Below are 21,971 nucleotides of genomic sequence, written 5' to 3' on the forward strand. Positions count from 1 at the left end.
CCGTCACCCGACCCCAGTAAACAGCACGGACATCGAAGCACCGAGTTGCCGACTCAATCGTGCTGACGTCGGTTGACCAAGTTGAGCATCATATTGATTTCTGTAAGCCTGCCACGGCAGAAGATCAATCGCCAGTTACGAGGGTATCTAGCTTTGGTCGTCTTATAGATTCTACCCCTACTCTCTTACGTCCACAGCCGGATACGTCGAAACAATCACGCTATGCACGCTCCTACACCTCCGTCGCTCCCGCCCAAACCAGGCAGCCACGACACCAGCCGTATCGGCACGCCCGTCACTTCTAACTCACCTCGACCCGGCGCCGGCTCGGGCATCAATTCTGAAGGGGCGGGCGGCGCTCGTGGATCTTTTGCCCATCAGCAAGCCGGTCTCGAGTTCGCGCGACCAGAACCCATTCCAGACCCAGGTGATCAATGGCTTCCAACAGCGTTGCAAGATAAGTCGTATGACACGACCGGTGAAGGTACGGCCTCATCCACAACTAATAGTAGCTGCAGGAAACAGGATCTGGCCGACATAGTGACGGACCCCCGAATTCTGAGCGCTCTCACTCATGCACCGAGCACAATTCATCCTTCGCTTGCTGCTTCTCATCAAGCTCTTCAAGGAGCCCTGGCTGAGAATCTTGAACTAGCGTCGCGCCTGATCGAACTTGAGGCTAGACTAGCACAGCAGCGATCAACGACCCAGGCTCAACTTCTCTCTACGCATGCGTTGGAACGACAGTGGCGACAGAAGCAGTCCGATATGGACCACGCTCTGTCACCTTTCTCGCCAGCTTCCCTGTACCAAAGATTGGGTCAAGGGGTGCACGAACAAGCTTCTATTTGCCACGTTCTAGAGGAAAGCTTCATCGATGGAGAAGGGGATGGTGCATTTGCGTCTGAAAGGGAAACGCTGGATTGGATCAAACGGTATAGAGATGCCAAAGTGCTCCATTACCTGCGGCAAGAGAGAAAAGAACGGTGGGACGAAGGTCGTGTTGGAGGCTGGAGGTAATCATATGTCAACCCGGTGGGAGGTTTACTGCCTGTCGAATGTCTTAGTTCAGAGTGGCAAGTGAATATGGCAAGCTGCTACTGGGTCATACTCACGGAAGCATGCGTTGGGAGGGCTTTCAAGTAAGCCGACCACCTCGAGTAGATGAATATCCAGAAGGACAGCAATGATCCACTCAGCGCGGGACGTTACATAACACCGAACAAGCGAGTAGGAACGGTCGGAATTTCCTACTTGGTCAAAGATACTGTCGGAGCCTAGACATACTTGCCCAGTATATCTGCAACTATGTAGGAAACATACACGCCAGGAATACACCCCATGCCATGCGTAACCAATGACGTCCCAGACGAGTAAGCATGTAATAAATAGTATTATATGCCTAAAGCTACTCAAGGCTGAATGGACTTCGTCCCATGTCGGGGCTGCGGGGGCTCATAGGAAGCGCAAAGAGATCTTCTTCTTGGTCGTAATCATTCCCCTCCATGCAGGCTTCGTTGTTACCCAGTACAGCATCCAGCGAGGCGGCAGCATCGCCACGAACCTTGGAATGGCCCTGCGGTGCAAAGGTCGGAAAGGAGGAAACTGCTACATCATTCGAAGCGGGCGAGAAGGATATGGGTTGAAGGTAGGTGTTTTCCCCTAGCAAGCTCAGATTAGGTTTGGTTCAACGGCGCAACTACAAGATGCCGGCGGGGATCTTACCAGCCCGGCCAACCACCAGGTCCGCCGCCGATGTTGCCAGCTTTAGTCCCTTGAGCTTCTGACCGAGCTTCCCTCCGACAGGTGATTTGGGCGACATAGAACTAGACGGAGCCCGGGGTGCAGGTGCAATCGCCGGCGCACTGCCACTGACACCCATATTGACTTTGAGGTTCACACCAAAGTGTTCAACGATCCACTGGCGCTCCTGGTAGGCTATCTCTAGCCCAATGCCTTCTGAATTTGTCTTCATTTCAGAAACGATTTCGTCCTCCAGCTCGGCAAGTCTCTTCTTGGCCCAGATAGTATGCAATATGCCTCTTGCACCAATCGCTGAGCTTCCAGTACCTAGGCCTGGAGGGAAGATGGCCGGCATTGACTTGGTGGTGAAAGCAGTTCCATCTGGGTGCGCGATGGTAATGACGGAGGGGACGGCTGCCCCGGGTGGCAGCAGGAAATAGACACGCTTCTTCTTCCCCGTCTCTTCATCTTCGACCGGCGCATGACTTGTTTTGCCTTCCCACGAAACTTGCCAGGTCCCCGAAGCAGACAGCAATGACTGCGGACCAGAGGAGGCATTCCATTCCACCATGAGTATCTTTGTGCCATCATTGCCCCTGCCCGCCTGAAACTCGAAACGAGCTAGAACAGGCAGATCTGAAGTTCCAGGATCAAATGGAGGTTCATGCAAGGGGCGATTAGATCTGTACCGTTCGGCGTGGAGATCGGGAGTCGGCGCGGAAGAAGACGGCGATGCGGGCGACTGGGTCACACTCGGCCCGTTCATTGCGTTTTGGCTTTTTCTTTCCACCTGGGGATGAGCCGAGATCTGACCCTGACACGGCGCGGTGCGGGGCGCGGCGAACGCGGAATACTTGAAGACCGGGACACTGACGCGAATGACAAAGGCTACTCATGCACGGCAGACAAGCCTGTCGTTTTCAAAACCTCTGACAAAGGCGACAACTTGACCGAAGTCCCGGTGGCCTACTGAAAAGGGGACACCAAACGTGGCTGGGAAAGAGATGGGTTGAATGCAAAAGGGGGGCAGGGGGCTACGAGGCCGCTGGTGAATGTGCAATTCAACACCTTCAGTGTTGGTTAGACGGCTGGAAACGTGGGATGCAGGAAGAGATACCGAACCAGAGACCGGCGAGTAGAAAGTGATGCAACGCGGGCTACACCTCATTGAGGGATGTTGGATCACGGCTGAGGCGAGACCATGCATTTCGCGTAGGAACCCGAAGTGTGGATGATTGGTTCATTGGGGACCAACGTAGGCTGATCATGCCGGGGCAGGTACAGATAATGTGGCAAGTATTCCCAAACGCGTTGCCCGTTGGATGATCCAGAACCAGTTACCAAGTCTCGACTCCCCACTAGCAGGCAGAGCAAAGACGGGAGCATGCTTGGGCATTCACGGTCGCTGCCGTATCGTGCGACGGGAAGAGAAGGGTGCCAATGCCTTGGCGTGGGGACGATGCCCTGGAGGTAGGTAGTGGGGTGCTTTTTCAACGACTTGAGAGTCAGAGAGAGTGCTATTAGGCTTCAAGGTATCAACAAACATCCTGCCCGCATGTTACTGCGCGGAGAGAACGCGGAGTACCCAATATGGAATTACTGGAGAATCACATCCGGGTTCACTGCCGCCTTTGTCACTTTGTATGGAGCGTAATGTAAGGTAGACTGGAGAAGTGGAAACCGTGACGAACGGAAGACAATCAAAACGAGGGCTGCAGAGGAACGGGGATCCCTTCTGCTACACGGGACAGCTCTACGTTTACTATTAATCCACGTATGGCCGATTCTGACATGGTGTCTGTCAAAGGTGTTTCTGTGTCCGTAAGAAGGTGACATCTGGAAAGTTGGTGGTGAACGGTGGAAATGTGTATATCATGCCTGCACAGCTGGCCTCCTTGCCTTATCTAACATGACCACAAGGAAAGGATCTAGTACGGTATCCGCATCCGTGTCGACTGCGTATCTTAGGTAAGTGCGTCTGGACGGGTATGGCTCCGATAGCCGGAAACCTACAGAGACCAATGTGTCTCGTCCGCGACGCAGTGCCATGAGGTGTACTCAACGCAAGACCGGAAAACACGTTGAGCGGATGTGAAAACGCCATAGAAGGGAGGTGGCAGAGAAAGGCCGCGGTAGGCCCGAGGGGCGCTCGCAGGCTAAGGCACCCACACGAGTAGACGGGACGGTGGGCACGGTTCAAGGTAACCTCGCACCATCCTGACTCCCCCGCCTATTCCATGCCCCAAGGTGAGGTAAGGTACCTTAAGGTAGGTAGGCAAGGTAAGGTACCTTACCTAGTGAGCGTATCCGTAGGCGATTCCCCAGTGTCCAGAATCCACCGTCCCCAGCCCGACGTCCGCAACCCCGCTAGCTCCTTGCTGCTTGTCCCATCCGAGACGGCGCTAAGCTGATCGAGTCGGTTTCATCGCTTCAACTTCGGCGACTTCGGTCGAATCTGCCGCGTCCATGGCCACAGATACCTGCTCATCCATCCACTCGCTGGTTGGCCATACCGATATCTAGGCACCTTACCTGCATGCCTACCCCACGATACCTAGGTAGCTGGTCATGTGTTTGATCAGATTTTCCCTACCTGAGGTATGTACAATAGTCGCATCATCAAGCCATGGGATGCTGGTGTTAGCAATCTACGACATGCAATTAAACATCATCACCGTCATTGTGGCCGTACATCTTGCAGCGTCCGTCTCTAGGCGTAGCTCCGCAATCCAGCCGCCCGCACATGAATGGTTAGGCCCGCCAAACCACCGAGCCCAGATCGGCGGCGCCGGCCACGCCCGGTCAGTCTGTTGGTCAAGTGTATTGATGCTCCGGGAGGCAAAAGTGAAGATGCTCTACGGAAGCCGACCCACCACCCGGGGACACAGTTCCCATGTTGCGCCGGGTTGTACTATGGGTCACATCAAGCACGCAGGGCTCTTTGCACCGTAATGGTCCCGAGTGATCGCGCCGAATCGGCAAAACCCAGTGGCACAAGTTGGAAGTTTCAGTCGCACACGATAGATACTCGGGTAGGGTGTCAAGAACCACATGTACAGATTCGTCCAACCACTAGCAACCAAGCAAGGCAATGAATGAGGCTCAAGCCATGTAAGGATTTCTTCCTCTCCTTAGTTGGAAGTCCGACTTGAAGCGACGGTGCTGCGACTCGTACTGGCACGGCAGAAAACACTATCCTCATTTACCTTACCTCAAGGTCAAGTAATCGCATTGGGACGACCGACTTCCTATTACAAGCACGAGCGTCTTGCAAATGCACATAGTGGCCATCAGGCGAATGTCACTGGCGAGATCGAGAAATTTAGAAAAAGGAACTTGAGTGCGCCTGTACGGCGACGCAATTGTGGGGTAGCAGCGCTCCGTCCGGTCACTTTTACGGTGTTTTACTCGGCCGCTTTTTCTTCTTTCCCGCTTTCCACCGTGCCAGCCTGCATCGCGCACGCTACACACAGCCTTCCCCCCGACGGGCGACCCATCAGCTTGATTTTGCAAGCTAAGGACGAGCAACTTTCTGCACTGAGAACGTACAGTGCCTCGAAACTGTGTCTAGGTCGGCCCCCCTGAATAAGTAAGTGCCCTCTCTCACTTGGGCCTCTCCACTAATTCGCCGCACATACCGCCGGGCCACCCAGAATCAGCGAACGGCCGATCCCTCTCTCGCGACTCGTTGTAGGCGCTCGTTGACGGTCTCATCCGGTCCAGTGCCACTGCCACTGGACGCCTACGCACCTGGAAAAGGCGTTATGCAAAGCGCTGCTGTGCTGGACACAGCGCCCCTTTGCCCGAGGAACTCACATCACTCCCAGCACACTACAGTACTTTAGGCTGCCGACCACTATTCGGGACAGAGCACTGAGATACCAACCTAGAGGTATAGAGAGAAGGAGAAGGGAGGGAGAGCATAGCCGACCGATGGGACTGGGACTACAGCACCCAGACTCAGGTAAGGTACCTTTGCCAAGTGCACACATACTCACACCCATTCCCACATACACTCTGCACACCTCTTCCTTCTCTCTTCCTCCAGGCCGGCTGCATTGCTCTCTCCCGCTCCCGCCCCCTCGCTCATCCTTTTTCCCTGACACCTTCGCCAAACCCAGCCAACATCGTATCTCACCTTACGGCCAAACGTCACCCGAAAATCGGTCAACGACCATCTTCGACATTGCCGCCGCTGCCGACTTCGACTCTCTGCGCGCTCCCTGTTTGATCGAGATCCCACGATTTCGCGCTTAGTGCGCGCCAGACTCGTCGAAGAAAGGCCGATAGTTTACCGTGCCTCACCAAACTACCGACCCAACCTTTCCGTTGCCAACGTTTAACCAATCCGCTTCTGCGAAACTCGTTCCCTACGTCCCTCGATTCTATTGTCACAACGATTGCCAAATGCTCAGCCATGCTTGAGACGCGAACGTCCGGCTTTGTCGACAATTTTGTTCCCTCGCTTGGCCTTCTCCGCATCGACTAGAGACGATCAATCGGGCACCCTTATGCTGGGTTCTCTAGGCTTCAACCCTTCCACCCTACTGCATCATCGTCCAGTACGGTAGCAGGAAAATGGATCCGCCTCATCTCACCGAGTTCGCTTCTCAGCGCTATTTCACGAAACTCGATCAACTCAGAGCAGCTCAGGAAGCTCATTTACCGTCTCAGTCTCGCGATCCTCACCTCCCTTCGCCACAGTCTAACTCTTCTCATCATACGACTTCGCAGCCGCCATCCACCTTTATCCTTCCCCTCCGTAGCTCCAAAGCAACCGAGGCCGATGTCGAACTCGTTCGGCCCGCAGATCAGAAGCGTCACGAGAAGAGTCGCCTTTTCGGCCTAAGATCAAAGAGTTCCATATTTCATTCCAAGTCCTCGGCAACACATGCCGAACTGCCAGAGCAAGCCGGAGGTTGCTCGAGGCCAAAGACGTTTGTTACACCTTCCTAAATCATAAATCCATGTTTCGTTTGCACTGTTTCTGACAAAGCACAGGCTCCCGTTTGATCAACTATTCCTTGATTTACCCACCGAGCTTCAGATCCAAATCATATCGTCATTGCCATTGACGGACGTCCTCAACCTACGCCGGGTATCGAAGGCATGGCATACACTTATAACTCTTAACGAGGCGCCTATAGTTCGTTATCACCTGGATCACCACATTCCAGCATACGCTCTGCGACTCTATCCTTCGAGAGATCCTTCTGCTGCCAACTTCCACCATCTATGCGGTTTATGGCACCGTCTCCATGTGGCTGCGAAGCTATCCTTCCTAATGTGTGAATGGATCACCAAGGAAATATTCTTGCGAACAACAGATGCCCAACGTCAAGAGTTTGCCACCCAACGTGAACGAATGCGTCGACGACTAATTCCGCTTTTGTTCACCGTGTTTCATTTCTTTGAGACGTACAGAAAACTACATTTGCAACATATTGTTGATCATGGGGGCCATGGTCTGCTGCATGAACCCTATACTTTGAACCCTATTGAGGTCAAGATTATGAACATGTATGACGACCAGACGTTGCTACGTGTTCATCAAGTCTTCCCCCTCATAATCTCATCATTCTGTCGACGATTACGTCCCCCTTCGTATGCCGGACGCGTTGAACGATCGCTGAGGGGTTATTTGAAAGAGAAGCCAGCCGACGAAATCCACGTTGCGATCCTTTGCGTGGGTGGTCTACGACAGGTTGAGAGGCTTTGGGAGATCAAGGGATACAACAGCAGAAGAGGGGCGGTTGACGAATGGTATAATGCAGTAGCTAAAGATGCTGTTGAGTCACCGGCCCCGAAGCAAAGACGAGGTATCATGGGACTCGGGCGCAAGAAATCATCACTATCAGTCAGAGATTCCACCAAAGGTTCACCGCAGGCAGGGCTTCCGGCACGACGCACTTCTCGAACATCTCTAGACGACACTGCAGAGCCTTGCGATAAGAACCTGATATTCAATACTAGTCTCGCGGCAGGCATGCCGATGGGGCCTCTGGGACGGGATCAGGTTCGCCGCGTACTTGAGGACTTACCAAGCCTTCAGCAAATCTGGATGACGACGGCGGAGGCTCTCATAATGGAACGCGGTATTGTTGAGCGTACGCAGGACATAAAGCGAAATGCCCAGGTTATGCTGGAACTGATTCGAGACGATGGTACGGAAGAGGAGGATGAATGGTGGTATGGACGAAGCACACCTGAATCTGTGCGCCCCCCACTTGAAGCTATAGAGGAAGACTCTATTGATGGCGTTTGAGAATGCCTGGGCATCTTCAGCATTTACTGGCGTTTAGGTCGGCGAGGGTGGCGGCCATGGGAAGTTGACGCGCGGAAAAGCTCAGCCTGGCCGTTCAGGGTTTTTTTGTTTTTTCCCTTTTGTCATTTCCCCCGTAACCTATCTGGTTATTCTTCTTTGTCGGGATTCAGCATGGAGAGGCACAAACAAATGGAAGAGACAAAGGCGTCAAACTGTCTTGAATTCTCTTGGCTTATTTCAAAAACCGATACTCCTGGTATCTATCTATCTACCTGCAGACAAAATCATGATATCCGTTTGGTCAGGACGAACACTGCCTTACACTAACACAAGTTCGAATAAGTGGTTCCAGAAAAATCATCGTCGTGGAACTTCGTGACACTTTTAATCAAGCATCTGTACAGACACACCGTGAGGCTGCTTTGATGTTCAACTGATAACTAGGTTGGAAAGGTCAGTCCTCATTAGCGCCATCAAAACCCAAAGAGAGGATACTACAGAAGCTTGCAACTGCTCCCTACTGACGGCGCAAAGTATGATACATTCGTTCTCTGAGCGTGGATTCCGTCACGGACCCATCAAAGGATGCCGAATGGCTGATCTCAGAAGCTGTGTGGTATGGTGCACCAAGTGACGATGATGGCCGCTGTACAGAGGTGCTGGTCATACCGTAAGGTTGTTGTCCCATAGACAGGCTAGCCTGGCCCGTAGAGTCAAGGCCTGTCATTTCCAAGAATGCTGGGTCCGAGTAGTCGTGGAATGACGGCATGCCCGTGGGAGCTGCATGCTGGACTTGGCGGTTTTGAAAAGCTGGCGATTGATTGTGTACTGAACGAGGTACGGGGTTCCTGTAGTTGCCGTCAGGAGATGTTGCCATGGCCATCTGTGTGCCGAAGGGTGACTGCTGGGTCATGAGCCCGTGATACACCCCATCGTTGGCAGGTCCACCAAAGGCGTTCGTATCGCGTCCTACTGACGAAGAAACTGGTCCACTAGTCGGCTTCATACGATGGTGCTGATTCATGTGGGAACGGTCAAGGACACGGGCTTTCTGTCTCGGCTCCTGCGACTGCTGTTTTTCGTGCTGCTGAAGTTGCCGTTGCTGGGATTGTAGTTGTTGATGAAGCCTCTGCTGTTGGCTATGTGATTGTCGCTGTTGTTGCTGCGGTACTTGATGTTCAAACTGCCCCTGAACAGAGTGACTGTTGCTGTACATGCTAGTTGGCGAGTCGCCCGCCAGGGACATGGGATAGGCGCCGGCGGCCATTGACTCGTTGGCGTGGGCTTGATGAACGATGCTGCTAGAGGCATGACTTGGACTGAAGCCAACACGTAGCTCAGGCCCATCTTGATGCGAGCTGGTGCTTTGCGAGTGTGTCGAGTGGCTAATGGACATGCTCATTTGGCTTATAGTCTGTGAGGGTGTTCTTTCGGCGTGGTCTTTCGCGTTAGCATTGCGACTGTTGGTCTGTTCTGTAGATGGTCTCTGCTGCGAAGTATGCGAGCTAGTTGCAACTGGGGTTGAGACAGTCTGGCTGTGATCCGAGGACGACCCAACGTGATTCCTTGAAACAGGTTGTCGTGGTACCTCCTTCATTGGCTTCCGCCTCTTAGCTAACTGTCGCATTCCATTGCCATTGCCAGGTTGACCCAGAGACACGGCATTGGTGGTCATGTCAGACGCAGGCACCTCCCGAGTTACGGGATCTGATGCTGTGTCAATCGCTGTTTGGGTAGCAACCTCGGGATCAATAGAAGCCGACTCGGTAGCTTGCGCGACAGTGGGATCAGTTGTGGAAGCTTTGCGTTTCCGCTTCGCCCCTCTCAACTCACTGCTGATAATGGAAACGGCTCCAGAAACCTCGGCAGATATAGACGGATGGTGAGAGCTTGGCCCGGTAGTCCCACGGTCGACCATACTGCGTTCCTGCCCGTGTTGTTGGCTATGTTCTTCCAATTGTCGATCGCCATTGCCAGTCTGGACTGCTATTCTTTGTTCCTTCGGTCGATTTTTGGATCCTTTGGGGCGACCAGGACCTGGCTTTCGCTTCTTGATGCTGGATACTTCAGATCCCGTGCTAGCTGGCATGATATCCTGGTCTGTGACAGTAGCTTTCTGCTGCTCAGTATTCGTCACGGAAACACCATCCTTGGGCCGGTTTTTCGATCCTTTAGGCCTCCCTCGCCGTCTTGGAGGTGGTGTGCGAGAGGCATCGGGCACAGCACTGATGGGTTCTTCCCCGATGGAGACACTCGGCCCCGAACTACTCTCATGAGATACTTTTGCGGTGTCATCGGCAGTGGCATTACGCCTTGTTCCTGTTGCATTACCCCCGTCATTTGGGGGTGCTGCGTCTTCGATATCGACCCAACTGTCATCTGAAGGCCCCTCCTGGACAGATCCGTTGCCTAGAAGACGAATTTCTGATGTTTGTAATGAACGGGCACCAAACAAGGTACGTTTTCTAAGGCTCTTCTCCTTTTTCCCTTTTGCATTCTTACTTCCTCTCGGTCGTCCCCTTGGACGTTTCACTATTGACTGTTGCGAATTGGACAACGACTCGGGACCAAGAGCTGGAAAGATCTCAGCTAACCAGCCGATGAAGAGTGAACCCGGACCATTGGACTCAGCACTGTCCGGAAAAGATTCATTGGTGGATGCTGCACCGGGAACGCCACCGAAGAACGCCAGCGCTTTACACAGTTGATCGACCACCAGAACCGGATGAAGACCACGCAAAAGCGTTAGCAAGCGAGCTTGTTCGGCCTTGGTCTCGGCGGCCGTGAGGAGCGACGTCCGATGGCGAGGAGCTGGAGGGTACGTCGAAGTATCTCGATCTTCTGGGCGATAAGCGAATTTGCTCCGCCTGATGGGAACGTATCTGTCTGTCTGGGCTAGTTTCGCCGCAAGCTGGGTGCCTTCACTCGTCCTTTTCGCCGCCGCATCCCGCTCTTGAATTTCATTCGTGGTGGTAAGATCAATGTGCATGACACCAAAGTTTCCCTTCCTGGCATCGGTCTTGCCCTTCAGCTTGCTTGGAACTGGATTTCGAACGCGACCATCTCTGTACAGGCCGGGAATATCATCATGCACTGGAGGCCCCGTGTGTTGTAAGATCCCAAAACCATGAGATTCGCCTGTTGCCTGGAAGTCAGCCGCCCGCCTAGCCATACAGAGTTGACAACAAGCAGGGCTGCCGTAGAAGAACAGTAGCATGGAGAAACAAGTCTGGTCAACGAACCTCTGTGGCTTGCAGAAGCTGAAACGGGGGTTTGCGAAGTATGTTGGTCAGAAGTGCTTTTCTCTTCGTTCGAAATGGCTGCGGCCGGTTTCAGAGACTGAAGTGATGCTGCAAAAGTTTATGGTCAGAAGGGCGCTGGTGACGAACAATTGACGGGGGAAATGCGGACCTGCGGTAGTAGCCATTGCTGTAAGCGTATGCCACGTTGTAGACCGGTTCTCATTCCCAAACGCAAACAGGCCGAGGCCGGGGCCGGTGCCGGTGCCGTAGTTGTGAGTGCGGCGCGATTGCTTGTTGTAGTGTTAATACGATTTGGTTACACAGGGATGTACGATGGGCCGTCGATTCGTGATGTGGAGATGGGTCTCGAGCAGGCTATGGGAATCGCGACCCATCCGACGCTCGCAAGTAGCCCGTAACTTCTTACGATGATTCTCCGAGTCAACTGCTTCGAATTTGGGCCGCAGAGCACGAGCGGAACATCATCATGGGTCGGCCAGTCGTGACGAAGTGGGATGGTGAGCGCTGTGGGCTGTACTGCGTAGACACTGCTAACGGCCAGCTTCACAGCGCGAAGGCTTGGCTCCCAACGAATGGCGCAACGAGAAGTGGTACTGGCAGACCAGCTTTCGAGTGATTCAGCGAGGGCGCGACGTCGATGACCGAGCAAGAGAAAACAAGACCAAATATTCATACGGAATGACCGTCGAGAAACGAGAAACAGAAGTGATGCAAAGAGTGGCCCTAAGGGTGCGGAGGCGGTAGACGCGGAGTACAGCCAGGACTTCGATGGCTGATCGCGAGTGACACAGAGCCCAGCTGCTGCTACCCGTGGGCACCTCACCTAGGGGGGGGAGCATTAATCCGCTAGCTGCCCATAGCTCAGCGCCCCAAAAGGACAGAGCCCGCTCCTGGACGCGGCTGTGCGATGCTCCTAGCACAGGCAAATAGCTTTCACTGGACCTAAACCTTTGACAGACGTCGGCTTTCTTTCTCTTCCCGGCACCTCCAGATATCCTTAATCTCATCAAACCTCCAAGGCCACCAAAACGAACACCTGTGGCATGTTTGAGAGTGCCTAGATTTGAGCCCGTTCCTCCACACTGACCGACATCTCGGGGGCTGCAACGTTCATATCAGCATCGCAATCGCTTCCGCCAACCACCCCTGTCGCCGTGTCAGGTACGTTCCCTTAATATCCAAAGCGACTCGGTGTTCAGGCCCGTCAGCTTCCTTACCTAAGCCTTCCCTCCAATACCTCTTGTTACCTCAAGCTAGCTCTCTCACGTTGTTGAATCGCTCCGACTCGCTGCCGCCATCGTCATCGTTCCAGCTCCCTAGCCAGCACTTTACCGCGCTCACCTGCTGATACGCAGGGACTGCTAGCTAGCATCTTTAACATGTCTACCAAATACGTCCTTGTCTCTCTACCCCTCGGCATTTTCGACTCGAGTGATAAGGAAGATGCCATCGCTTCCTTGAGCGCAACGATCTCGCCCGAGAATGGCAACGTCCGGCCTTTCAACATCCCAGACTTCAAGATCGGCACATTGGATGCCTTGGTCCAACAGGCCGACGACCTAGCCAAGTTGGAATCTACTTGCGAGGCCGTCGTTGCCAAGGTTGCTGATTCACTGAAGTCGATTCTCGATGGCGACGAGGACAAAATTGCGCAGCAGAAGATGGTCAACGACAGTATGCATTTCAACCGGGTCCATTCTCTTCCTCAATATCGTCATAGACCGCTGACAAAGTTGTTTTCTAAGAGCCTACCGATCAGTACGTAAGCTCGTTTTCGTGGAATAAAGTTCGATACCGTGCCGACAAGAGCTTGAGCGAGCTTGTCGATACGCTGCAAAAGGTATGCCACGAGTGAGAGCAGAAAGGTGCACTGCCAGGCATGACTGACAAGAGAACACTAGGAACTTATCACTACCGACAACGACGTCAAAAGCAAGTTTAATCAGTACAACTCGGTCAAGACGAACTTCACCACACTACAGCGCAAGCAAACGTATGTGTTCACTACCTGAGTACTACCCGAGTATCAAAGTGGTGCAGATTGCTAATGGTAAAATTGACGCTAGTGGCAACCTCGCGACAAAGTCGCTCACTCCGATTGTCGACCCTGCCATCCTTATTCAAGACTCGGAATACCTCGAGACACACCTGATAGTTGTGCCCAACAATGCCAAGAAGGACTTCTTGAGAAGCTACGAAACGCTTGCACCCATGGTCGTTCCACGCTCAGCTGCACAAGTAGCTCAGGATGATGAGTTCACATTGTACTCTGCCACGTCCTTCAAGAAACATAGCGCCGAGTTCCTACAAAAATGCCGCGAACAGAAGTGGACACCCCGCCAGTACAAATACGTCGAAGGTGGCAAGGAAGAGGAACAGCGCGAGCTTGATCGAGTAGCTCGCGAAGAGAAGAAGACTTGGGGAGAAGCCTTGAGAATCGGACGTACGGGCTGGAGCGAAAGCGTCATGATATGGCTTCATGTTCTAGCACTTCGCGTCTTTGTCGAGGCAGTTCTGCGATACGGGCTTCCTCTCGACTACGTCAGCGTCTTAGTAAAGGTAAGTGATCGCCCAGTGATTCTCGCAATCAACGTATGTACACCTTGCTAACATACTAGTCAGACGAACTCGAAGCTTGCTAAGAAGGTCAAGACGTCCCTCGATTCCAACTATTCTTACCTGGGAGGCAACGCTTTCGGGCGAGATAAGCGTGGAAAAATTACTAAAGACGATGCAACCCTGTCGTCTGAGATGGCAGCAGCTGGATTGGGCGGAGGCGAGGGTCACGAGTACACAGCGTATGTGTACTACGAATTCGACTTTCCTTAGGCGTAGCAAGTTGAAACGGAGTAATGCACCGACGAGGGCTCTAATATACATACGTCTATATATCCACCAAACACCCGGCGCATGTGGGTAAGCGGCAAAGAACAAACAGGAGCTCTGAATGCCACGAGTTCACGGTTTCTGTAGTCACGCAACTAGATGAGAAACCGCAACGCCTTCGCAAGCATAGGGACTTTAAGCTGCTTTGGTGGATGAAATGAGACCCTCCTTGATCAACCACTCGGCAATTTGCGCGACGCACTCCTCCACGCTCGACTTATCGGTCCTGATGCGGATTTCGGGGTTTTCAGGCTCTTCGTACGGCGCAGAGATGCCAGTGAAGTCCTTGATCTCGCCTGCTCTGGCCTTCTTGTAAAGCCCCTTAGGATCACGTTGCTCTGCCACCTCGATTGGGACGTCAACAAAGATTTCGATGAAAGGGATAGCGTCGTCGTCGCTTTGGCTCGCCTGGGTGTGCAACTCGCGGGCAACCTGACGGTCTGCTCGGTACGGGGAGATGAAGGAAGTGATGGCGATTGTCGAGGAGTCAGCGAAAAGCTTAGCAACCTATTATTGCATAGTGCATCAGATAAGCAAGAAACATGGCATCAAGTTGGTGGCGTGCGTAGAAACAAGGGAGAGCAATATACCTCAGCGATACGACGAATATTCTCGTTCCGGTCCTTCTCAGAAAATCCCAGATCTTTGTTAAGGCCAAAACGGACGTTGTCGCCGTCCAGACGGTAGGCCGCAAGACCCAGGTGTAGGAGATGTTGCTCCAAAGCGGTCGCCACGGTCGACTTGCCCGAGGCAGAGAGGCCAGTCAGCCAAATGGTGAAGCCACGCTGGCGACGCAGCTGATTACGCTCGTGGCGGGAAAGCGACGGGTGCCATGTAATGTTGCTACGAAATGAACACGTTTCGATCAGTCAAGGCGCTGCGCACTAGATTGATGCGAAGAGGCTGGAGGAAGTCATGAAGCCGACGGGCTAGGGCGACGCAGTGAAAGAGCCCGGCCGGATGGTTGGGGGATGCGCGCAAATTCCAAGGAGGGGTAATAATCAAGCATGGAGTTTGTACTCACGTAGCCATTGTGGAAGTCAGTACGACGAACTAATAGACAGTGGTCCAGTAGAGGTCGGGAGATGGAAGAGAGTGGAAGGATGACCAAAGAGTTTGCAGTTATAGGATACGCGCGGAATGTCCAAGCAAAGACCAAGGGACAGCAGGTCAGGAGTTTTATACCCAAGTCATGGACTGTGTAAGTGACGGCTCTCTGAGGTACAATATTAGTGTAGGTGCCGTCCAAGTCCTCCAAGGTAAGGAATGCCTTCTGCTCCGGTCCCCTCGCCCCCGCTTGCACAACACAGCGCGGCCCATCTGACGTGGAGCACGCCGGCACCGGCTTACACAGTTTTCAAGGCTTTTCCAGCGTGGGGGGGAGGGGGGTTGAAATAAAAAGAAATAAAAAAATAAAAAGAGAATTCATCGTCGGAAGCGATGGCGTCAGATCGGCTAAAGGTGGATCATACCTTGGCAGGCCATCCAAGTACGCAGCATATGTACTCCAGTTGTGATCTACAGGCAACTCCGAGCCCCGGCACCGCAATCGACCGACTGCCGACCCTGACCGGATGCCGTTCGACCTTCCCGCCAGGTATGAAGGGACAGGCCGTCTTAGTCTCAGCTCCTCCATGCGCAATGTCAGTGGGCAGCTTTTCTTCACGAATATGTCACTTTTCATATTTGCCTAGCCGGTACCTCTAACTGTCATTCACCATTCATCTGGAATAGTGGGCTGCGCAATCCATGAAGCCCACCCCCTCGCGAATTTTTCTAGGCGCATCATAGACGGATATTCAACACGCCGTTCTGAGCCAGCCTGCCAGGGCTTCTTGCGTACGGATCTTGTCGCCCAAACGGTCTAATCGTGAGGCAGTTCCTAAGATTCTACGTCTGCTTCGAAAAAAAAAAAAAACCATGTTTCATACTCACGATGTTGCGTTGAGCTTGGCCATGACCTGCGAAGAATTTTAGCGTGGGAAATGCCGATGTCGTTCAACGGGGCGGCACACAACATACCGATGCAAATCTAGGTGAGACAAAGAGTGCTGTTGCTTGTGCCAAGACAACAGGCTCCTGTCCTTCATCAACCAACGTTTCCAGTTGGCCCTCGACCCAAGCCTTGCGCCCTTCAACTCTCACCGTCTGCGCCCTTAGCACCACGTATGTCCCGGCGTGAACCGGCTTTCTGTAGTTGATTTCGAGCTTTGCGGTGACGCCCACGTTATGTGGAAGTGCTCCAAAACAGCAGCGTGCTAGACCTTCGTCAAGCATGGTCGCCAGAAGACCTCCGTGCACAATACCAGGGTGGCCGCACATATCTGTTCCAAGATGAGATATGGAGACGAGTGCTTTTCCACCGTTCCTGGTCCAGCATATCGGAGGCACCGTGATGCGCCCGGGGCCAAGGAGTGTACCGCCAGTAAGATTATGACGTCTTAACCCATCGGGCAGCCTCATATGTGGCCGAGATTCAACCATGTCCGCCTCCCTGCGCATCGTTGCCGCAAGAGGGTGGTTATTGATATAATCATCCACTGCCTTGGCCTCTGCGTCTTCTGGAACATAAAGACGCAAGCTGTCTTCGTCGGACCGGTGTTTTGTCGCATCCACCAGACTGGGCACAAGTGGGCTAGCTGCGGCTATAAAGCCGAGACTTGCAAACAACAGTCCATATGCGCCGAATGCGATTGCCCTGCGAAGGCGGGAGGGAGGTGATGCCGGTGGCGCGAGGGGAGCTGCGAGAAACGGGGTAAGCTTGGAAAATTCAGGCATTAAGACCTCGCGCAAACACTCACGTGCGCCAACACCAGGGTGGTATCGTCGAAGAAGTATACGACAAGCTGCCGAGGAGAACAGCGCGTTCGGGATGCTTCTTCCTGCACAGCTTGCAGGAAGCGCTATCATCCGCCTCAGCGGAGCGAACGGCGTCGCTGTCATGTATGCGGCCACTCTGTCCGTCAAGGGCGTGCGTCGTTGGCAGGAGGTATATGATAGGAGGGCAAAAGTATCTTATTCAAAAGGCAATTGTTGTTGCAGGGTCAAATTAAGGCCGCGCAGGCAAACTGGGGTAAGACAACCGAGGCACCTTGCCTTGCGAAAGCTTCCTACCTAGCTGGTGTGGCAGAATAAGGTAAGACACTAAGTGCCTTACTTGATAAAACCAATCATACGTGGTCAAGCCCCATATTCTCCACCTCAATATTCAGTAGCGACTGCCTCGAAAGTCCGGTTCGCGAAACGTTGCCAAGCATAGGTATGAACAGGATAGTCGTGCTTCCCATTGCGGGCGTCCAATCATGCTGATGATCAGCTGGCATTGCCATTGGCTTAATTACGTCAACTGCTCGTGGTGTTCCCTTGTCCTATGTATCCCGTCTCTGCCTTGCCTGGGTTCAAGAACTGAGCAAGTAGTCACCCATGCCAATGACATCAACCCCTCCCCCAAACGTCCTTCCAGCGTCTGAAACTATACAAGTTGCGGTCGGGGCACAGAAATAATGGGACCGACCCTCTGCATACAAGCGCCCATCCGGTGTGCGCTCCCGCTTCGTCCGTCCCATCATATCGCTGCTCAGTGGATGACGGACGCTTTGGTCCCCTCAAGTGCAGATTCCCCTGGAAGATCAGATGGCATATAAATTGGCTGCCGAGACGACATTAGACATCACAAACCCTTCCTCCATTTCTACCCCTCTCATCGATCCATCAAAGCAGGAACATTGCAACATTTGACTTCTCCACCACTTTTTGTGCAATCATCTCGAGGAGATTCATCACATCATCCAACATGGTACGTTCTGATGTAATACTCGATGGAGTATTGTTCTCATTCATCTTCCCTGACCCGTAATACTGCCGTCGCATCAAGGCTACGGCTGAAACAGTAGACTTGGGCCCCGTCCATGAGCCTAAAGAGGAGTCAGTCAAAGTCTTCAAGGACATAGAGCACGAGCTCAAGAAGGAGCTCCTGCATACCCGCCGCGAATACCAGAGTAAGAGCCCTGCCTTCGTCAGAAGGGATCTACAAGTTCACCAACTGATGCCCAAACCCGTACTAGAGCACGAACGCGAGTATTTCCAGGCTGTTGTGAGTACCGTTGGTGGTAGATGAATCTTGAGTCCATCCTGGCTCACACGCTCGAATATAGGAGGAGCTGGACGACGACCAACTGGCTGGTTTCAGCTCCAAGGACCTCGTCGCTGTCAGAGTCGGTGTCTCAGCCTACGGCGTTCACCTCTTCGGCAAAATTCGTATCCCAGCCATGTCCGACTCAGGACCTGCATACATCCACTTCAGAGCCTTTGATGTGCCTGGAGCAGACGAGCCGGCTAAGCTACACAGCATCCACACAGAGGAAAAGGAGCATTCTGACGGTGACAAGACCTATCGCGCCATATTCACCAAGAATGACCCACTGGAGTGGTTTGACACATAATGGAGCAAAATAGCTTAGAATAATGGCCTGGACACAGGCACGGGAAGCCTCGTTAGATACCGAATCCTAGTTCACCGTTAATCCCTTGCACTAATGGCGTTGGCAAGTCCACTCTCCCAGCCTAATCATCATCTTGAGCTAAAAGATCGGCGTAGTCCTCTGCCGAAGCAAACATGGGCAAGTCCTTGAGTTTCCTCCTCGACGATCGGCCACCCTTCTTCGGCTTCTCATGCTCCGCCGCCTCCTCAGTCGGAGGCGCAGGAGACTCAACAATTCCCTCGTCATCACGGTTATCCATCTCCTCAGCCCCGTCGTCCTCCAAACCAAGTGTGTCGTCTTCAACATCTCCGTCCGAGTCGTTAATATCGGAGCCATCGGAAAATACAACTCCGCCGTCAGAGGAATCGTCACTGTCGTCAAAACCGTCCATATCGAGGTCAGATTCATCGCTGTCGATGGGTCCATCAGGATGCGTAGCTGTAAGGGCCTTCCAAATCTCGTCCTCTTGCTCGCCCTCGTCCTCCTGGTCACCAGACGCGACGGCCGAAGCCGTAGCCGCCTTCTTCCCCATCTCGGTTTTCTTGCCAGCCTGCTTGAAGTACTCGTGGAAGAAAATGTCCTCCACGGCAACATTTTCAGCTTTTCTGTTCCAGAAGCTCGGCGAGTTGATCGATGCTCCAGAAGCTGCACCGGCCCTTTTGGCAAGCCAAATGCTACCTGGGTCTGGGTTGCGAACTGGCTGCATAATGGATGCGCCCCTGCTCGTCTCAGCGACCTTGGGGTTGCGATAGACGAACTTGTCGAGAAATCTGATCAGACTATGGCTCTCCAGATCCGGTTTAGCCATTTGCGTCTCATCAGAAAACAAACTGGCGGCCAGCGTTGACACGGACGGATGGAAGTGGGTTAAAGGGGGTACCTAGATATAACAGCATGAGCGACTTTTCTCAAGATGACGAGACGATAGTGCTCACAATTTCCCACAGACAGCTGTTTTGAGCATTGCTGTGTTCTGGATTCCTCTTTCGGCCATCGTATGTTGATCCTCGAGAAGCGGGCTCGTTCTTGCTTTGCTCCGTGAATTGAGCAACTGTTCCTTCGGCATCGTTGTCTTCGGGCTCCTCGAGAAGAGCCCTGAGTTCAGGAAACTGGACCCGTAGCTGAAACACGACATATAGGAGTCCGCAAGCAAACGCAGCTTGGTGCAAGTTCAAAATTTGGAGCATTCTCTTCGCGAAAGCCTTGATACGGCGCGTATCGACGTCTGCCTTCAACGACCTTAAGAGCAAATTTAGATAGAGGGCCTGCTTCGAAGAAATCGCCAGACGGGGGTCCAGCAAAGATTCGTACAAGGTCCTGTAGAACCTGTCCGAGGCTAGATGCCTCGTGACTGAAAGCTGCTGGATGAGAATGAGTGCCTGGATGCTGGTATTGAAATTCGTGGAATGTGCAATACGGAAGAGCGTGTCCACTTGCGTTTCCAGACTATAACAGGATGAGTGAGTCCTCTGTCGGGTCAGGGGAAGAGATGAAGCAATTGAGGAGCACATACATGGGATTCTGGGCTGCCACGAAGGGAACTGCGCGGTTAATACCTGTCAAAACCGCAGTGACCAGCTTATCGGCTGTCTGACGCTCTGCTGCTGCGGCTCCTTCTGTTCCGGCTGGGGCAGACCTCTCCTTCTCATCATCCCCTAGCGCTCTGCCCAAAACAGAACTGTTCAGAAGGGTCACGAAAATATCGAAGTAGATGCGGAGAAGGGTCTCTGCTGTACCAACCTCACGACTGCTGAGGATGGTCTGGTTGAGAGTGTTCACCGCGTGATACTTGGCTCTGAAGGTCTGGCCAGGGCGCAGCAAAACCTCCTGCTCGATAGCGTTGATAATGATCTGTCTCATGCCAGGGTGAGTGTTCTGGAGCTGAAGCAACAGGTATGAGACTCTCGAGGCAATCTTCCGGTCTTTGTCGCCGAGCTTGTTGACCAGCAGCCTCAATAGGTTTGTTTCTTGCTCAGGCTTATCCTTGAGCAGTCCATACACAAAGTCGAGGGAACGGGTTCGGGAATACTCGATCTCGTCGTTGCACCACACCTCTAGCAGCTGAATGACTTTGAAGTAAGAGGACTTGAGCCAGTCCTCGTAAGCGTATTGGATAAGGTGTGGCTCGGTAAGACGTCCAGGTAAAGGCTGCCCTGAGCTCCACGAGCTGACTGTAGACTTTTGTAATGTGCCTAACAACCCAGGTTGCGACTGGAAAGTCCGCAGCCTTCTGTTTGGAGGTAAGATGAGACCGGGACCTAGGAGATCGACCAAAGCACCCAAGGCTCCAATTGCCTGAGCGCGACTTCGTTTGGAGGCAAGGCCAAGAAGGGACTCAAACGCTTTTACGTTGTGTAAGGGAGATTCTTGTATTGCCAGCGTGAGCGCTGATACCTTGTCAGACAAGGTACCAGACGACATGATTGTAGAAAGGAACTTGTGAGAGGAGGAGGCCAAGACACTCTTGCCGTAGACTGATGCATCAGCTTCTAGAAGAGCAAGAGCATGGTTCTTGAGCGCATTGATGGCGCCGAGGTATCCATCCAGCTCTGTTGTTGTGGGCTCTGGAAGCTTGCCTAACGCAGCGCCGTGCCAGTCCGCACGAGGCTCGAATTTCTGTGAGCAGACGGGTCAGTACAATCACGGTACGGCGATGACAAGGATTATGCTCACGAACGGCTTCTTGGGCACATTGTTTGCCTCCTTGCGATGCTCTTCGAAGGTCTCTTCCTGATGATTAATTGCTTCGGAGCCAGTCGTCTCTGCCTCGGAGGCCTCGCTACCATTTTCAGCTTCACTGACGGATTCGACGTCCTCGTCGCTGCCACTGCCTTCGTCAGATCCGCCGATAGTCTCTTGTTCATGATATTGCTGGAGTCCCAGCTGAGCAGCAAAGGCAGCTAACTCGCCCTGAAGCTTGCTGTCGACAACACTGCTAGATTCCTCGTCCCCGTTGGCATCTTCCTGGTCTGAATCCACGTCGCCAATCAACTGAAGGTCCTCCTCGTCGCCGCCCAAAGCTCGAATCTCCTCCAGCAGGGCTTCGCGAGATAGGGAATCGCTCTTGCTGGTCTTCGAATTGGTGGCCACTGCCCTTCGAGGTTCCTGGCTTCCCGGAGAAAGTTTCTTTCGTTGTCGAGGACTCGCGGAGGGCCCATCTGAGGCGTGTTTGCGCTTCTTGTTTGTGATGTTGCCGCCATCTTTGGGCTTCGTTCCCAAACTCTTATCGATCTTGGCTGTAAGCGCTGTAAGCGACTGCTCGTTCAATCGCGTCTGCTGTGAAGCGCTGCCAGCGGAGTGACGTTTAGGCTTCGCCATGGTTGAAGATCGTCT

At 53.1% G+C, this 21,971-nt stretch overlaps 8 protein-coding genes across 8 annotated transcripts; 4 read left to right on the forward strand and 4 right to left on the reverse strand.

Annotated features, from left to right (window-relative positions):
- Positions 1-222: 222 nt before the first annotated feature.
- On the forward strand, positions 223-1,020 carry GCG54_00004227 (uncharacterized protein; the record flags this gene model as incomplete). The annotated part of the gene is made up of 3 exons (XM_045404280.1): positions 223-333; positions 382-464; positions 519-1,020. 3 exons carry the CDS (start codon positions 223-225, stop codon positions 1,018-1,020), a joined length of 696 nt encoding a protein of 231 aa, XP_045264115.1.
- A 388-nt stretch (positions 1,021-1,408) lies between these two features.
- GCG54_00004228 (uncharacterized protein) lies at positions 1,409-2,509 on the reverse strand (the record flags this gene model as incomplete). Its single annotated transcript, XM_045404281.1, has 2 exons — positions 1,409-1,662; positions 1,726-2,509. The coding sequence occupies 2 exons, from the start codon at positions 2,507-2,509 to the stop codon at positions 1,409-1,411; spliced, it is 1,038 nt and encodes a 345-aa protein (XP_045264116.1).
- A 5,220-nt stretch (positions 2,510-7,729) lies between these two features.
- Positions 7,730-8,008, forward strand: GCG54_00004229 (uncharacterized protein; the record flags this gene model as incomplete). Its single annotated transcript, XM_045404282.1, has 1 exon — positions 7,730-8,008. The coding sequence occupies one exon, from the start codon at positions 7,730-7,732 to the stop codon at positions 8,006-8,008; it is 279 nt and encodes a 92-aa protein (XP_045264117.1).
- A 517-nt stretch (positions 8,009-8,525) lies between these two features.
- On the reverse strand, positions 8,526-11,180 carry GCG54_00004230 (uncharacterized protein; the record flags this gene model as incomplete). Its single annotated transcript, XM_045404283.1, has 2 exons — positions 8,526-10,417; positions 10,511-11,180. The coding sequence occupies 2 exons, from the start codon at positions 11,178-11,180 to the stop codon at positions 8,526-8,528; spliced, it is 2,562 nt and encodes an 853-aa protein (XP_045264118.1).
- Positions 11,181-12,650: 1,470 nt separating this feature from the next.
- GCG54_00004231 (V-type proton ATPase subunit C) lies at positions 12,651-14,100 on the forward strand (the record flags this gene model as incomplete). Its single annotated transcript, XM_045404284.1, has 5 exons — positions 12,651-12,945; positions 13,017-13,111; positions 13,173-13,264; positions 13,338-13,830; positions 13,894-14,100. The coding sequence occupies 5 exons, from the start codon at positions 12,651-12,653 to the stop codon at positions 14,098-14,100; spliced, it is 1,182 nt and encodes a 393-aa protein (XP_045264119.1).
- Positions 14,101-14,292: 192 nt separating this feature from the next.
- Positions 14,293-17,100, reverse strand: GCG54_00004232 (Adenylyl-sulfate kinase; the record flags this gene model as incomplete). Its single annotated transcript, XM_045404285.1, has 4 exons — positions 14,293-14,664; positions 14,748-15,000; positions 16,093-16,118; positions 16,180-17,100. 4 exons carry the CDS (start codon positions 17,098-17,100, stop codon positions 14,293-14,295), a joined length of 1,572 nt encoding a protein of 523 aa, XP_045264120.1.
- An 850-nt stretch (positions 17,101-17,950) lies between these two features.
- On the forward strand, positions 17,951-18,599 carry GCG54_00004233 (uncharacterized protein; the record flags this gene model as incomplete). The annotated part of the gene is made up of 3 exons (XM_045404286.1): positions 17,951-17,965; positions 18,032-18,250; positions 18,312-18,599. The coding sequence occupies 3 exons, from the start codon at positions 17,951-17,953 to the stop codon at positions 18,597-18,599; spliced, it is 522 nt and encodes a 173-aa protein (XP_045264121.1).
- A 121-nt stretch (positions 18,600-18,720) lies between these two features.
- On the reverse strand, positions 18,721-21,956 carry GCG54_00004234 (Ribosome biogenesis protein NOC1; the record flags this gene model as incomplete). Its single annotated transcript, XM_045404287.1, has 4 exons — positions 18,721-19,518; positions 19,574-20,084; positions 20,152-21,254; positions 21,312-21,956. 4 exons carry the CDS (start codon positions 21,954-21,956, stop codon positions 18,721-18,723), a joined length of 3,057 nt encoding a protein of 1,018 aa, XP_045264122.1.
- Positions 21,957-21,971: the final 15 nt, after the last annotated feature.

The sequence above is a fragment of the Colletotrichum gloeosporioides genome, assembly GCF_011800055.1.
Source record: "Colletotrichum gloeosporioides strain Lc1 chromosome Unknown consensus_48, whole genome shotgun sequence".
NCBI lineage: Eukaryota > Fungi > Ascomycota > Sordariomycetes > Glomerellales > Glomerellaceae > Colletotrichum > Colletotrichum gloeosporioides.